At 43.2% G+C, this 15,805-nt stretch overlaps 1 protein-coding gene and 1 long non-coding RNA gene across 2 annotated transcripts in view; one reads left to right on the top strand and one right to left on the bottom strand.

The window, feature by feature from the left end:
* The window catches only part of LOC307191314, a 276,807-nt gene extending 264,897 nt beyond the window's left edge, over nucleotides 1–11,910 (bottom strand). Inside the window, exons 1-2 of the long non-coding RNA XR_013829688.1 lie at nucleotides 11,878–11,910; nucleotides 8,669–8,721 (exon numbers count right to left, since the gene is read on the bottom strand). This is a non-coding gene — a long non-coding RNA (uncharacterized lncRNA). The remainder of the gene's footprint in view (nucleotides 1–8,668; nucleotides 8,722–11,877) is intronic.
* On the top strand, nucleotides 2,190–6,339 carry IL6 (interleukin 6; the record flags this gene model as incomplete). The annotated part of the gene is given in 6 exon segments (XM_079931674.1): nucleotides 2,190–2,243; nucleotides 2,246–2,297; nucleotides 2,466–2,641; nucleotides 3,747–3,860; nucleotides 4,699–4,845; nucleotides 6,123–6,339. Coding segments are annotated over 6 exon segments (714 nt in total). The 3' UTR covers nucleotides 6,294–6,339.
* Nucleotides 11,911–15,805: the final 3,895 nt, after the last annotated feature.

The raw sequence follows: 15,805 nt of genomic DNA, 5'->3' as shown, positions 1-15,805 counted from the left end.
AAGGGCACAGATCCTTGGGGTTTCTTAGCCAGGGTCAAACAGCAAGTGGCAGAGCCGGGCTTTAAACGCGAGCTGTGTGAACTCAAGAGTCCGTGCTCTGCCATGTGCCTACCCATAGGGATTCGCCTAGGTGGCATCTAGACAATGGGAAATTGCAGTGTGTATATCTTTGTGCACAAGTGTGTGTATGTCTACACTACACGATAATGTAAATACAGAGGTGAGTACCTAGGTAGCAAAGAAAACCTTACCCAGATTAGGGTACCAGAGGATTTAGCTGAAAACACCGTGGGTCAGGTGCTACCTCTGGGGAGAGAAGCTGGAAAGGAAGGAGACTTACTTTTCCCTGTATGCCCTGATGTTCTGTTCAAACATTTTATCAGGCACATGTACTTCCTATTTTAAAAACTTTTAATTGAAAAGAAAACTCTGTATGTTGTTGAGTCGCTAAGTCTTTGAAATTTACTGAGTCGTATTTTCTAAAAAATAGAAAAGTGAGAAGAAGCAGTCCCGCACTACAGAGGCCTAGCACACGCATCGCAGGGGAGCCGGAGAGGTGGCTTCGTTCAGTGCAGGAGGCTTGGCTGCGGGTGTCTGAGTTGCTCAAGACCCAAGAGCACTAAAAGCGAAACCATTCGGCCAACCTCTCCCATTTTCATTTTCAAACTCAAAACCCTGCTACCACCACCGCAGAACCTGCCTCTCTGTTTAGAAAGTCAGCGAAAGAATGAATGACCTCACTTTCCCCAACAGGCAGGTCCCAACATGTTGTGCGCAAAACAAAACTTGAGTAAATCGATTCATATTTTAAATACCCTGGCTGAGGTCCTTGTTTTAGCAATCCTGACAAGATCCTCTTTGCAAAGCAAAGAAGCTGATTGTGATGTTAACACTGTGTTATGTAAACAAAAAAAAAATTTTTTTTTTTTTTTTTTTGGTGCCATACAAGGGTCCTAGTCTCAGCCTGGAACCGATCTTCTGAGCTGTCTGGGTGTTCCGGAGACTGGTGGGGCACCCTGGTATAGACTCCATTTGCATGAAACCAAGGACCCTCTTGTAAGGACTGAGGAAGCCCGTTCAAGTTCAACCCAAATTGGAAGGCTGAGGCATTGGAGGGGAAGCCTGATTCCGAACCTAGAACACTGTTCTACAAGTAGATTCTTCTCAGCCGCTTCTGGATTCAAATCAAGTCATACAGCAGGGGGGTGCTATGAACACAAGATCCAGAAAATGCCACAAGGTCCTCCTTTGACATCCCATCAAAGAGGTGAGTAGTGTTCTCCCCACTTCTGCCCTGAACCCGGTGTGTGTGTCAGTAAATTGAGGACTCCAACAGACCGAGAACCCGCCCAGGGTCCTCGGGGCTCCCCATGGGAGCAGGGTCACCCTGTGGCCAGTGGAGCGACAAGACAACCCCCATGGCACAGAGATCAAAGTCTTCATGGGGAGGATCCCCAAAAGGCCACTGGGGAGTGAGCAGGGCTATCGCTGACCTGGCCAAAGTGAGCTGGAGCAGGTGAGGAGGAAGACGGCAGATGCCACGTGGTGGCGAAAACGAGTCATTTACGTATGCACCCACACTGCACCTGGAGACTCCTAGCGACTAGTGCACGAGATTTGGGGGCAGTCAGGCGGTTCAGCCACAGCTGGTCACGGCGAGAGCCCAGGAAAAAAGTACTGCAGAGGGCTCGCAGTATCTTATTTGTAACCCCAGGCCGGTGGGCTGTGCGGTGGTCTGAGGAAACTCATCTCAGGTTTTTTACAAACACCAATAAACTGGAATACTAAATCCCAGCCAGTTAATCTGGTAATTAAAGTATTTTTTAACCATAGTCAGCCTTAGCTTCCACCCCCGCCCCACCCCCCTGCCACCCCGCGTAAAACTTCGTGCATGATTTCAGCTTTACTTTCCTTCTCAAGACATGCCGATGTGCTGAGTCACTAAAAAAAAAAAAAAAAAACAGAAAGTAAAGGAAGAGTGATCCAGCTTCTGAGGACTAGCCTTGGTAATGACTTTTTTCCCCTGGTTGTGATTCCTGTGATGCTAAAGGACGTCACATTGCACAATCTTAATAAGGTTTCCAATCAGCCCCACCCGCTCTGGTCCCACCCCCATCCTCCAACAAAGATTTATCAAATGTGGGATTTTCCCATGAGTCTCAATATTAGAGTTTCAACCCCCAATAAATATGAGACCGGGGATGTCTGAGGTTCAGTCTGCCCTCGAGCCCACCAGGAACGAGGAAGAGAGCTCCATTTGCCCTCCAGGAACCCAGCTATGAACTCCCTCTCCACAAGTAAGTGAAGGAAATCCCTCGCCCTGGAACTGGCTGGCAGCCGTGCTGGGCCAGGGAGGCGGTGTGTATCCGCTGCCCCGAGGGCTGGCGGGCGGCCAGCAGCCAGAAGCACAGCTCCCCCAGCGGTGCGGTCTGCTCACTGGCTGCTCTCCCTTCCCTCCGGCACAGTCGCCTTCTCCCTGGGGCTGCTCCTGGTGACGGCTACTGCTTTCCCTACCCCGGGACCCCTGGGAGAAGATTTCAAAGATGATACCACTTCAGACAGACTACTCCTCACCTCTCCAGACAAAACTGAAGCTCTCATTAAGTACATCCTCGGCAAAATCTCCGCAATGAGAAAGGAGGTACGTAGGCTTGCCTGAGGGTGATGGAGGGCCTGTGTGGGCATCTACTTCCTTGCCCTTGGATGTGGACGGGGGCTCCTGCACTGGGAGGTCTTTGCTGGGTTTGGAGGCAATTTGGATTTGAAGCCAAAGGGGCAGACTGTGTCCTGTAATTTCTCCTCTGCTGCTGGTCCCAGGTAGTTCCTTTTTCTCTTGGAGAATCTACAGTGGGGCTGGGACCCATGCTCCCTGGCCCATTCTCAGCTCCACGCTTGGTGTGAGCTGAAGGCTACACTGCCTCTCAGGACTTCCTTTTCCACAACCAAAAAATAAGGTCTGTCAATCTTTTTCGTGTTTCGGACTTTGGGAGGATTAAAAATCACCACCTGAAATGACTGTACAGCTTCTCAGGGCAGTCACAGTTCTTTTAGGTGACGCCAGCTCAGTGGTTAGGGATTCCCCAAAGTCATTCTGGCATATAAAATGCATACCTGATAGCCCACTGAAGTGGCAAAATCGTAGGTACGTTAAAGCAGCTCCCAAGCTGTAAATGTAAGGTAGTTTGGCTCTGCTTTGGTAGAAAGGAAAGAATACTGGAGAGGGGATTGGGAGCCCCAAATCTAGTTCTGGTTCTGCTGAACAAGCTTTGTGATCTTGGGCAAATTCTCTACCAACTCTGGGACCCATCTGTAAAATTATGGAATTGGACTAGATGATCTGAAAGGTCCTTCCAGCTGGGACATTCTATGGCTCAAATTATATTCACCCAATTATCATCAAAATTCCTGTTACTTATTAAGTACCTACTATGTGCCAGGCACTTTATATAGATATTGTGTCTTATCCTCACAGTAAACTTACAGGGGAGGTATTTCATTATCCCCAACTTGGAGAGATAGGGACACTGAGACTTGGAATAGGTCATAAACGTGAAGTCACAGGTGAGGCTCGAATTGAACCCAAGTGTGCTCATCTCCTGTAGACCCTGCTTGCCTGGAGGCTAATGGATCGTGACTTCACTTTTCTTAGAGAGCTTCCTGGCCATGAGGGCCAGAGGGCATCAGCCCTCTAGTGGTGTTTGCTTTAGGGGCACTTATACGATAACGGTTCTGATATTCTTTCCCAGATGTGTGAGAAGTATGACAAGTGTGAAAACAGCAAGGAGGCACTGGCAGAAAACAACCTGAACCTTCCAAAAATGGCAGAAAAAGACGGATGCTTCCAATCTGGGTTCAATCAGGTACGAATGCAATACGTTCACTTTTAGCTACTCCTTAGTAAAAAGTTCTCCCTCTTGCATGCAGTGTCTGTACACATATAGACCAGGCAGGTAATCAAGAAGGGGATAAACGTGAAGAGCATCATGTAAATTTCATGAGGAGGCCAACTTAAACGCTATTAAAGGCAACTTATTTTTGAACGACTTGGTCAGAGATAGCCCCTCTGTGCTGGAATTTTCACAACAGTCAAATGTTAGGAAACCCCACAGGTCTAGCTAGTTTATCCTGCGTAAGTTGGTCCAGGGACCTTTCTCCTCTTTGGCTGCCCTTGGCAGGATCCAGGCCTGCCCTCCCTGCTGAGGTCATTCTCTATACCCTTCTCCTGCCAGACAGTGGCATAACCTCCACTGACTTCTGATTATTTCATAAAAGGAGGTTTCAGCCCTTTTATTTCAAAAAAGGAGCTTTCCGCCCGACATTGACAAGGGCAGGAGTGCAGCCAGAGGGAAGAGCACTATGGACAGAATCAGAGGAAGGCCCCTTGCCACAATCTAGCATCTACTGGGCTTTGGGGAAAATGAAGCGGTGCCTCTCACTGTCCAGATATTTTAAATGGGGCAGCTGATGCTCTCCTTAAACAACAGATCTCAAAACATGAGACATGATGCTTTGAGCATCCAAGTGTGATCCTGGAGCACTGCAGCTTCAGCATCATGTCTCAAAACATGATGCTTAAGAAGTACTGGAAGTTCCCTGGAGGGGCAGACGGAGAAGTTATTGAATTAGAGCAATTTTAACTTTTAAAGTCGATTACGTCTTCCTAGCAATAACCAGTTTTCCCACCATCTTTCCTCTTAGGAGACTTGCTTGATGAGAATCACCACCGGCCTTCTGGAGTATCAGATCTACCTGGACTACCTCCAGAATGAGTATGAGGGTGATAAGGGAAGCATCGAGGCTGTGCAGATTAGCAGCAAAGCACTGGCCCAGATCCTGAGGCAAAAGGTGGGTGTCTTCTCATCCCTTCACTTGGCTCAAAGAAAGCAGCCTAGACAACTCGGCAGTGCAGCGCCAATTCAAAAGAGATGGCCATGTGTGACGGAAAGGATCTGAGAAATATTTCCTGATAGTTAAAACTTTTTCTTTTTGCTCTCTTCTGCAAAAGACATCAATAGCTGTATTTAAAACTCTGTTAAATGGGGAGGGTTTTAACATCAACTTCTAAGAGCTTAAGAAATAAGAAAAAAATACCTGTAGAGGCAGAAGGAAGCACATTCAACCTCACATAGTGATCCTCATAACAGAACAAAGAGCACAACAATTATTTTAATATTGCCAATTGACATTCGTGTTATTACGGTAGTTTCAACTCCTTTCCCTTACTCTTCTGCCAAAGAGTTAATGCAGAGAAATGGCTAAAGGCTGAAAGAGCAGGTACCAAGAGTTTTGGTCACTACCAGCGAGCCATTCAAATGCCACATGGTGGAGGCCTGATGGCACAATTTGTGGATGAGCCAAAGTGCAAAGAGAAGGGCCCTGGACCGAGAGGCAGGCACATGGGTGCTAATCCTGCCTCTGCCTTTTCTAAACCAGGGCTAAACCAGGTTGCCCTAAACCAGGGCTTCTCCCACTTTAAGGTGCACACGAGCTTCCTGGAGGATCTTGTTACAATGCAGAGTCTGATTCAGCAGGTCTGGGGTGAGACCTGAGACTCACATTTCTAACAAGGTTCTGGTGAGGCTGCAGTGCTCCAGGATCACACTTGGAGGTGCAAGGCCTTCCACAATTACTTAGCTCCATGTGAGTGGGTCCATTGAAAGGTGTTGCCCAGTCCTCTTCAAGCCCTCAGAGCAGTGGACTCTTAACAGATGCAGGATGAATGGGTGAGACCAAAACCAGAGAAAAGTATTAGAGTTCCCCGAAGAACCTATTAAAATGCCTTTAACTCAAAGTTCTTCATTTATCTATTGAATTCCGACTACGCGCCAGGCATTGTTTAGGATAACAGAAGACACGTAAGATACTATGGCTACCCACGGAATGCTTAAGGTCTAACGGAGACAGAGCAGCAAAAAGATTAGAGCTCAGCTGCTGTGAGCGGGTCCTAAGCTCTGTGGGCTCAGAGGAGAGGCACCTCCCCCTATCTGGGCAAGCCAAGGCAGGTGGCCCCAATCCGCTCCTTCACCCCAATTTGAACATCTTCCCACAGGCCAGAGTATCTCTCCACTGCAAAAGATCTGTCCGGTATTTAAACAATTCCTTTTGTTTTCTGTTCCCTTCAGGTCAAGAATCCAGATGAAGTAACCACCCCTGACCCAACCACAAATGCCAGCCTGATGAATAATCTGCAGTCGCAGAATGATGACTGGATGAAGAACACAAAGATTATCCTCATCCTGCGAAGCCTTGAGAACTTCCTGCAGTTCAGCCTGAGGGCTATTCGGATCAAGTAGCTGGGCACCTAAGATTGCTGTAGTTCATGGGCATTCCCTCCTCTTGTCAGAAACCTGTCCACTGGGCACATAACTTATGTTGTTCTCTATGAAGAACTAAAAGTATGAGCGTTAGGACACTATTTTAATTATTTATAATTTATTGATATTTAAATATGTGATATCGAGTTAATTTATGTAAGTGATATTTATATTTTTATGAAGTGCCTCTTGAAATATTTTATGTACTTGTTTTGAAAAAGTAACGTAAAAATGGCTATGCGGCTTGAATACCCTTGCTGTTTCGGAGCCAGATCATTTCTTGGAATGTGTAGGCTTACCTCATAAAAAAATGCTAACTTATACGTATTTTTAAAAGAAATATTTATATTGTATTTATATAATGTTTAAACTGTTTTTATACCAATAAAGGCCTTTTTAAAAAATATTAGCAACTAAACCTTTGTGTGTCCTGTGAAGCTTAGTATAAACTAGTTTCCATCGCTACCACCACCACTAAAAAAAAAGGTGCAGTCACCTGGAGAAAGATATGATTGAACACGGACTGAATGTCAGGCACCAAGCTAAATGCGTTGCATGCATCATATGTAAGCCTTGCATTTGCATATTTTTCTCTGGATGTGGGGGAGTGATTCCCTCAGTCACCAGCTGGAAGGTAAACCACAGATTTGAAATCCAGGTCTACCTGCCTCCAGGCTCCCTACTCTTCACCTTTAGGTCACACTACCCCCCAGGGAACTGACAGATGATGTAGAAAATCCCAAGAGGATATGCGGAATACATTTAAAGATGCAATCAAAAGCCTTTAACATGGTGCAACCACTTGCAGAAGACACAGCAATGTGCAAGTTTCCAAATAATAACTAGAATTTCCACCTCTCTCCTCTGGGTTCCTCAAACACTGCACAGACCTGTCCATCATAGCACCGACCACATTGTATCACATCTTAAAATGGGTTGATTTTTCTTTCCAGCCAGCATGAGGTTCCTCAAGAAGGCAGACTCTATTGTATTCATCTTTGCATCTGGAGCCCATGGCCCAGAATCCGAACATAGGAGGCCCCAATAAACCCTTGCTGAATGAAGAAACCACAAATAAATAATCAAATCTAAGACACGTCCGTTCTTAAGGATACATGCTGTTGGTCAATGAGTGGGGAAATTACAAGTACTGTGCACTTATGAATCTTTATCTTAAGGAAAAACTAGCAAGACTTGGGAAGAAATATTCTAAGACCTTCCAGAGGAGGCAGCAACTAGTCGGCGCCTGTGTACCTCCCTCCGTTTTCTTTCCCACCAGCAACATTCCCTGTCTGCCTTCTCCTCTCACGCCCGCTGAGAGTGGTGGTGAGAGAGACAATCTGGGTAAGTGCACGTGGCCCTGCGTCCCACATCAATGCTATGTTGGGAATTTGGCAAAGATTTCCCCTTTTAAGCCCCAGCCATATAAAAGTTCTGTCTTCTAATAAAGCTTTCCCCACCCTAACCACCACGGATGTCTTCCTCCAGGGGAGGAGTTCTGCTGAGCAAGGGAAAGTCCACAGGGGTCAAAAACTGAGAGGTGTCAAGCAAGAGAAGAACCACATACTCTGTTTTCTAGAAACCATGCATCACAAGCGGGCATCCCAAAATTAGAGCCAAATCAAAGAACAAAGAGAAGTAGCAGTCAGCCAACACATCCATTCTTCAAACGAGAATGTTTGGAGCACCATATATGTCAGGTGATGCTGGGGATGCGTGGGTGAACACGTAGACATGTTTGTTCGTGTTGTTTACGCTACGGCAGGAAGACAGACGTTGAATAAAGTATGTAAATGTGGTGAAGTTTACAAAAGAGAAATGTGAGGCACACAGAGAACCTATACTAGGGGCCCCAGTAGCAGAGGGACCTAACTAAGCCTGGGGAGGGCAGTCATGGAGGCTTAATTGAGGAGGAGAAGTTTGGGCTGAGATGTGAAAGACATGTGGCGTTAGCCAGGCCAAGATGGGTGGGAAGAGAACTCCAGTCCGAGGGAACAGCACGTGCAACGGTTTGAACCAACAAAGAGCACACTATGGTTGAGACCATGAAAAGTACATTATGTCCAGGGCATAAAGAATGAGAAGCAGGGTAGTTGACAGTGGATGGAGAGGGAGCCTGGGACCAGAATATCGACAGCATCAGAAGCCATATTAATATAAAGCCATATTAATATCAAAATATAATTTATAAAAGCCATATAAATTTGGAATTTATCCCATTTGTGGTGAGAAGGCATTGACAGATTTTAAGGAGTAGAATGACATCTGGGATTTACATTTTAACATGATCACTCAAGTTGCAGCGTGGGGAATGGATGGGAAAGAGGCTGGAAGAGAATGTTGGAGGAACATACCAGAGGCCTTCATTGTAGTCCAGGGAGGAGATGAATTAGGATGGTGATAATGCCTAGAGGAGAGAAGACAATGGCAGTCATTGGCAAAAGATAGCTAGGAGCTAGTTCAGTAGGATCTGGTGATTGTTCACCAAGATTCAGGAATTCTAGAGGACGCTGAAGCTTTGAGAGAGGGAAGAGGTAGGAGTTAAATGGAGAATCCAGAGAATTTTGGATTTGAGAGTTTTCATTTATTCATTTATTCAAATATTCTCTGAGATTCTGCAATGGGCCAGATTCTCTGCCAGGCCCTGGGGATATAATGGTTAATAAAACAGACTAGGTCTCTGCTCTCAGGGAACTTACAGTCTAGGGAAAACAATTTAAAGAAATAACTCCTATGCTGTATGCTAAGTATGTGTGCTACCATCATAAGTAGGTAGCCCTCGGCCTCAAAAGACTTATAAATAAGATTTTTGCAGATGTAATCAAGATAAGATGAAGTCATTTGGGTGGGCCTTATAAGAATGAAAGGACACAGAGAGACACATAGGGGAGAAGTCTATGTGAAGAGGGAGGCAGACATTGGAGAGGTGCATCTATAAACCAAGGATCACCAAGGACTGCTGACGACCACCAGAAGAGGCAAGAAAGGGTCCTCTCCTAGAGCCTTCAGAAAGCATGGTCCTACTCACACCCTGACTGCAGACATCTATCCTCCAAAACTGTGAGAGAATAAATTCCTATTGTTTTAAGCCACACAGTTTGTGGTAATTTGTTATAGAAGTACTAGGAAACTAATAACAGCTCCTAGACAGCACACAATAGAAGAGTCTAATCTAAAATAGAGGGTTCAGGAAAAGCTTCCCAGAATAAAAGACAATTAAGTTTATACTAAAAGAGTGTATAGGATTCAGCCACTTGGACAGGAAGGAAAGGTGTTTCAAGCAGTGAGCACAGCATGTGCAAAGGCTCAGAGGTTGGAGAGAACATGTTAGAGGAACTGAAGAACTTGTACATAGCTGAAGCAGTAGAGAAGTAGTAGAAATGAAGCAGAAGCAATAGGGTCTAAATTATAAAGGAGCATGAAGGATGGATTAAATTAAAATGTTAACATAACAGAAAGATAAAGAAGAGTTTTTGATTTGGGGTTTTTTTGGTTTGTTTGCTTTGGGTTTTTATTTATTGATTTTTAATATTTATTTATTTATTTATTTGGCTGCACGGGATCTTCATCACCACATGCAGGATCTTCATTTCGGCACGCGGGATCTTTTCAGTTGTAGCATGCAGGATCTAGTTCCCTGACCGGGGATCGAACCCAGGCCCCCTGCATTGGGAGCGAGGAGTCTTAACCACTGGACCTCCAGGGAAGTCCCTGCTTGTTTTTTAAATGTTGAGGGACTTTTCATCATCTTCTGGCGGCATGGGGTAAAGAGGCTTCAGTCCAGAGGTAGTATAGAGGATATCTAGAAGAGATCTAGTTTTCTGTAGTGGGTTCCAGCAACACGGCAAACAGTACTAGAGAGGTGAGAGGCAAGAAGGAGAGAAGGTGAGAAGGCACACCCCAAGGTATGACTTAAGAACTTCAGACACTGTGATATCTAATATCAAATTTTCATTTATCTTCTCCTTTACTCATAAACCTTCAGTGAGCTTTATTCACCAACATAAAGCAAATATATGGCAGCCTTGTGCTAGCCCAGCTCTGAAGAATGAAGGGAGGCTCCTGTCCACCTTACGGGCTAAAATGGACAATGGAAGGTTGAAAACACAGGGAGATTCAGTGAAGTGATCAAGGAGAAACCAAAGAGTTGAAAGCAAGAAGGGACAGGCAGCAATCAGGACATGTAAGACCCCACCAAGAAAATCAAGAATAAAAAATAATAATTTTTAAAATCAAGAACACTCAGGAAAATTTGGGAGAAGTTTGAATTCCCTGTAGTTGGCTTGGGATGGGGATACTGGTTATAATATTTGGATGCTAAAGGAAAGGATGATCTCCAAAGGCTAGGGGCTTGAGACACGTAGGTTATACTATGAAAATAACCCCAAATCTGCAAGAGAGAAAGCTGGTAGGAAGGCAGCAGTCCAGATTCCACTCCTGATGAAATTCTGAGTTTCTATTTGGGTTAAGAATAGAGAGGAAGAGATAAATGAACCCATATAAATAGACTAATAATAAGACTAACTATAGACTGGGAATTCCCTGGGGGTCCAGTGGTTAGGACTCAGTGCTTTCACTGCAGGGGCCTGGGTTCGATCCCTGCTCTGGGAAATAGGCTCCCACAAGCCGCGCAGCACAGCCAAAAAAAAAAAAAAAAGACTAAGAATAGACTAATAATAATGATGATAATAATAATCTGTTATTGAGCACTTACTGTGCACCAAGCACAGTTCAATGTATGTATTATTTCAGAGGCACATGTATTAACCAAAGGAGCAGAGAGTCTAAACAACTTGTGCAAAGTCACAAAGTGTGTAAATTCCATCCGAGACTGCTAGTTATCCTTTCAAATCCATTTTCCACTTCGTCCACAGTAACAGCGTTTGAATTAGCCATGTGGCTACCTACCTAGAGGCTATATTTCCCATTCTCCTTTGCAGGTAGGTATGGCTGTGCTAAAAAAAGAACATGGCAGGCCCAAGACTTTAGAAAAGGCTTTTAAAAAGCCTGCTTACAGGCATGGCCCTTGGCAGGCATCTGGGAACTTGACTGGTAAAAGTTCCCTACGCTGATATAAAACTTTCCCCAAATGATTAGAGTGCCTAACCTGTACAAACCATATGGTTTACACAAACCACCTGATTTCCTTTTGAGAATCTGACATTTCAACACGTGCTAAGCAGAGGGGACCCCACTAAAAACTTCACGTACTGAGCTGCTAATGAATTTCCCTGGTAGACACATACTGTCACAACTCCCTGCTGGAAGAACTGAGCACGTTCTGTGTGACTCTGCTGGGAGAGGACTATTGGAAGCTCGTGCTTAATTCCTTCAAAATCCACCCCATGTGTCTTTGACCCTTGCTGAGTTTGCTTTCTATCCTTTCGCTGTAATAAATCACAGCCATGAGTATGAGTCCTGTGACTCATATTCACTGGGTCCTGGGAGCCCTCCTAGTAAATCACCGAGCCTCAGGATGGTGTTGGGAACCCCCGACACAATGGCTGACCTTTCACCAATGAAAGGTGAGTAAAATTGATGTTGTAATTTTACTTTCACTTACCTAAAAAGATATTACTTGCCTTCCATTGTCTTTCACCTTTCTGTGGATTAGAAAAAAAATACTGTGGTGAATCAGCTTTAATCATGCAGAACACAGCAATATCCAGAGCTGCAATGTCCAATATGGTACACAGTCGTTACTTGTGTGCATTTAATTTTAAATTTAAATTCGTTAGAATTATATAACACTAAAAAGGAAGGCCACCAATTTCATTCATGCTAGTGGCTATCATATTGGGCGGTGCAGATACAATGTATTTGCAGCATTGCAGAATTTCTTTTTTTTTTAAATTTAATATCTTTATTGCAGTATAATTGCTTTACAATGATGTGTTAGTTTCTTCTGTATAACAAAGTGAATCAGCTACACGTATACATATATCCCCATAACCCCTCCCTCTTGCATCTCCCTCCCACCCTCCCTATCCCACCCCTCTAGGTGGTCATAAAGCACTGGGCTGATCTCCCTGTGCTATGTAGCCATTGCAGAAATTTCTGCTGAACAGCCCAGCCCCAGAGGTTAGTGGAGCAGAGATGAATGGAACATTGATTACTAAATGACCTCATGGAGATGAATAGACTCACCATCCTGGACCATCAATAATCAATGGATTGTTAGATGATAAAGAAATATAATTCTATCTTATTCAACCATATTTGAGGATATCTTTGTTACAGCAGCTTACCCTATATTCTAAATAACATAACTCCCAATTTATTCTTAACCAAGGATTAAAAAAAGCATGCAGATGGAGAGGGTGTGGAGAAAAGGGAACCCTCTTGCACTGTTGGTGGGAATGTAAATTGATACAGCCACTATGGAGAACAGTATGGAGGTTCCTTAAAAAACTAAAAATAGAATTACCATATGACCCAGCAATCCCACGACTGGGCATATACCCAGAGAAAACCATAATTCAAAAAGACACATGCACCCCAGTGTTCACTGCAGCACTATTTACAATAGCCAGGTCATGGAAGCAACCTAAATGCCCATCGACAGATGAATGGATAAAGAAGATGTGGTACATATATACAATGGAATATTACTCAGCCATAAAAAGGAATGAAATTGGGTCATTTGTAGAGACGTGGATGGATCTAGAGGCTGTCATACAAAGTGAAGTAAGTCAGAAAGAGAAAACCAAATATCGTATATGAACACATATATGTGGAACCTAGAAAAATGGTACAGATGAACCGGTTTGCAGGGCAGAAATAGAGACACAGATATAGAGAACAAACGTATGGACACCAAGGGGGGAAAGTGGTCGGTGGAGGCGTGGTTGTGGTGGTGTGATGAATTGGAAGACTGGGATTGACATATATACACTAATATGTATAAAATAGATAACTAATAAGAACCTGCTGTATAAAAAATAAATAAAATTAAATTTAAAAATTAAAAAAAAAATGCAGAAAGCAATGTAATCATGCAGGATAGGAGCAGATTCAGAATATCTAAGGAGCACAGCTACTCTTGATGCCCAGGTCTTTAATCAGAGTTCATGTCAGTTGGTGACATTACCCATATCGTGTAGGGTCTCCCAGGATCTTAAAAGCTCAGTTCTCACTCTACCATTGCCCTTTGTATCACCATTCATGAAGAACTTCCACAAACAATCTATGTACTTCTTTTTAATGTAACCATTAATGCTATAAATTTCCCTCTCAGTACTGCTTTAGCTTTGTCCCACAAAGTTTCATATGCTGCATTTTCATTTTCATTCAGTTCAATGTATTTTTTAATTTCTCTTGAGACTTCTTTGACCCATGGATTATTGAGAAGTATCTTGTTTGGTTTCCTAGTGTTTAGAGATGTATCTGTTATCTTTCTGATATCCATTTCTAGTTTGATACTATTGTGGCCAGAGAACATATCATTCAATTCTTCGAAATTTGTTGAGATTTGTTTTATGACCCAGAATACAGTCTATTTTGGTATATGTTCCATGAGTTCTTGAAAAGAATGTGTTTTCTGTTGTTGTCAGGTAAAATGTTTTATATGTGAATTAGATCCAATCAACAGGTGTGACTGGGCTCTTCTATATCCTTGATGATTTTTTCTCTCGTTGTTCTATTGGTTGTTGAGAGAGGGATGTTGAAGTTGCCAAGTAGAATTATAAATTTATCTATTTCTCTTTTCAGTTCCATTAGTTTTTGCTTCATATACTTTGCAGTTCTGTTACACAGTGAACACACACTTGGGATAACTATGTTTTCTTGGTGGATTGACCCTTTTAACATTATATAATGTCCCTCTCTGTCCTTGGTACTTTTTTTTGCTCTAAGTCTACTTTATCTGATATTAATACAGCCAGTTTGCTTTCTTATGTTTAAGGTTTGAAGGCTTATCTTTTTCCACCCTTTTATTTTTAACCTACATATATTATTTGAACAATTTAAATTGAGTTTCTTATACAACATATACAACTTTTTAAAATCCACTGTGCAAATGTCCATCTTTTAATTGGTATGTTTAAATCATTTACATTTAATATGATTGTTGATATGTTAAGCCTTAAATCTGCCATTTTATTATTTTACTTTATGTTTACTCTCTGTAGTTTTGTTTCTCTGTTTTCCTTTTCCTGCCTTCTGGTAGATTATCTGAACATTTCCTCAAACTCCATTTTGATTTACCTATAGAATTTTTGAGTGTTTCTCTTTGAAACACTTTGACAGTTCTTTTAGTGTTTCCTCCAGGCATTCATCATGTTACATATACATAACTTATCAGAGTCCACTGGTGTCAGCATTTTACCAGTTCAAGTGAAGTATAGAAACTTTATCTCTCTTTACATCCCTTTACTCTCCCCCATTCATAATATAATTATCTTAATAATTTCCTCTCCATACATTCAGAACCACATTAAAGAGTTATAATTTTTGCTTCAACAGTCAAATGTAATTTAGAAAACTCAAGAGTAAAGGGAAAATCTATTTGTATTCATCCTTTTTTTTGCTCTTGCCATGTTCTTTCTTCCTTCCTGATGTTCCAAGATTCCTTCTTTTATCATTTTTGTTCTGTTTAAAGAACTTCCTTTAGCCATTCTTTTAGGATAGGTATACTGGCAACAAATTTTCTTAGTTTTTCATCATCTGGGAATGTCTTGATTCCCTCTTCATTCCTGAAGGATATTTTCACTGGATGTACATTCTGGGTTGACAGTTCTTTTCTTTAAGCACTGGAAAAATGTTGTGTCACTCCCTTCTATTGTCTATGCTTTCTGAAGAGAAATCTGCTTGTCATTCAAATTGGGTTTTTTTCCATAGGCAATATGTATTTCTCTCTAGCTGTTTTTAAGAATTTTTCTTTGTCTTTTAGTTTTCAAGTGGGGAAAGAAGTCTAGGTCTTCCATTTGTCCTTGGTTGACACCCAGGGTGGGAGACGCCTCATTACTACTAGGCAGGAGTGGGACTTCAGGCTCCCCAGTAGGCCTCCACCGGTACCATGCTGGCTAGAGAGGGGTGCCTCCTTACTGCTCCCCATCTGGACAACACTGACATGGTGAGGAATGGAGGTGGGCTTGTTATCACTGAGTGCTGGTGAAAGTTCTGACTCTCCATTAGGCCCCCTCTGACATCATAGCGGGGAGAGGAAGAGCCATTTCCTTACATCAGGTGGGAGTTGAAGTCCAGGCTCCCCATGTGGTCCACTGACACCACAAGGGCTGGGGTGATGGGAGGGGGAAGGCAGTTCATTACTGCCTGGCAGAGATGGAAGTCCCAGATCCCCACTTAGCTTATTTGACACCACTCCACTAGGGTTGTTGGAGGGCTCGTTAAAGCCTCATGAGGGTGGAAGTCTAGTTTCGTCACTTAGTCGCAGATGGAGGAGGGGTAGTAGGATGTTTTTTTCTCTGTGACATTTGACTGGAGTCTAGTGGTTATTATCTAAAAGTTTTCTGCCTTACAAGACAGTCTCT

The sequence above is a fragment of the Stenella coeruleoalba genome, assembly GCF_951394435.1.
Source record: "Stenella coeruleoalba genome assembly, chromosome: 9".
Lineage (NCBI taxonomy): Eukaryota > Metazoa > Chordata > Mammalia > Artiodactyla > Delphinidae > Stenella > Stenella coeruleoalba.
Note: the sequence above shows the minus strand (reverse complement) of the source record. Positions and strands in the feature narration are given on the sequence as shown.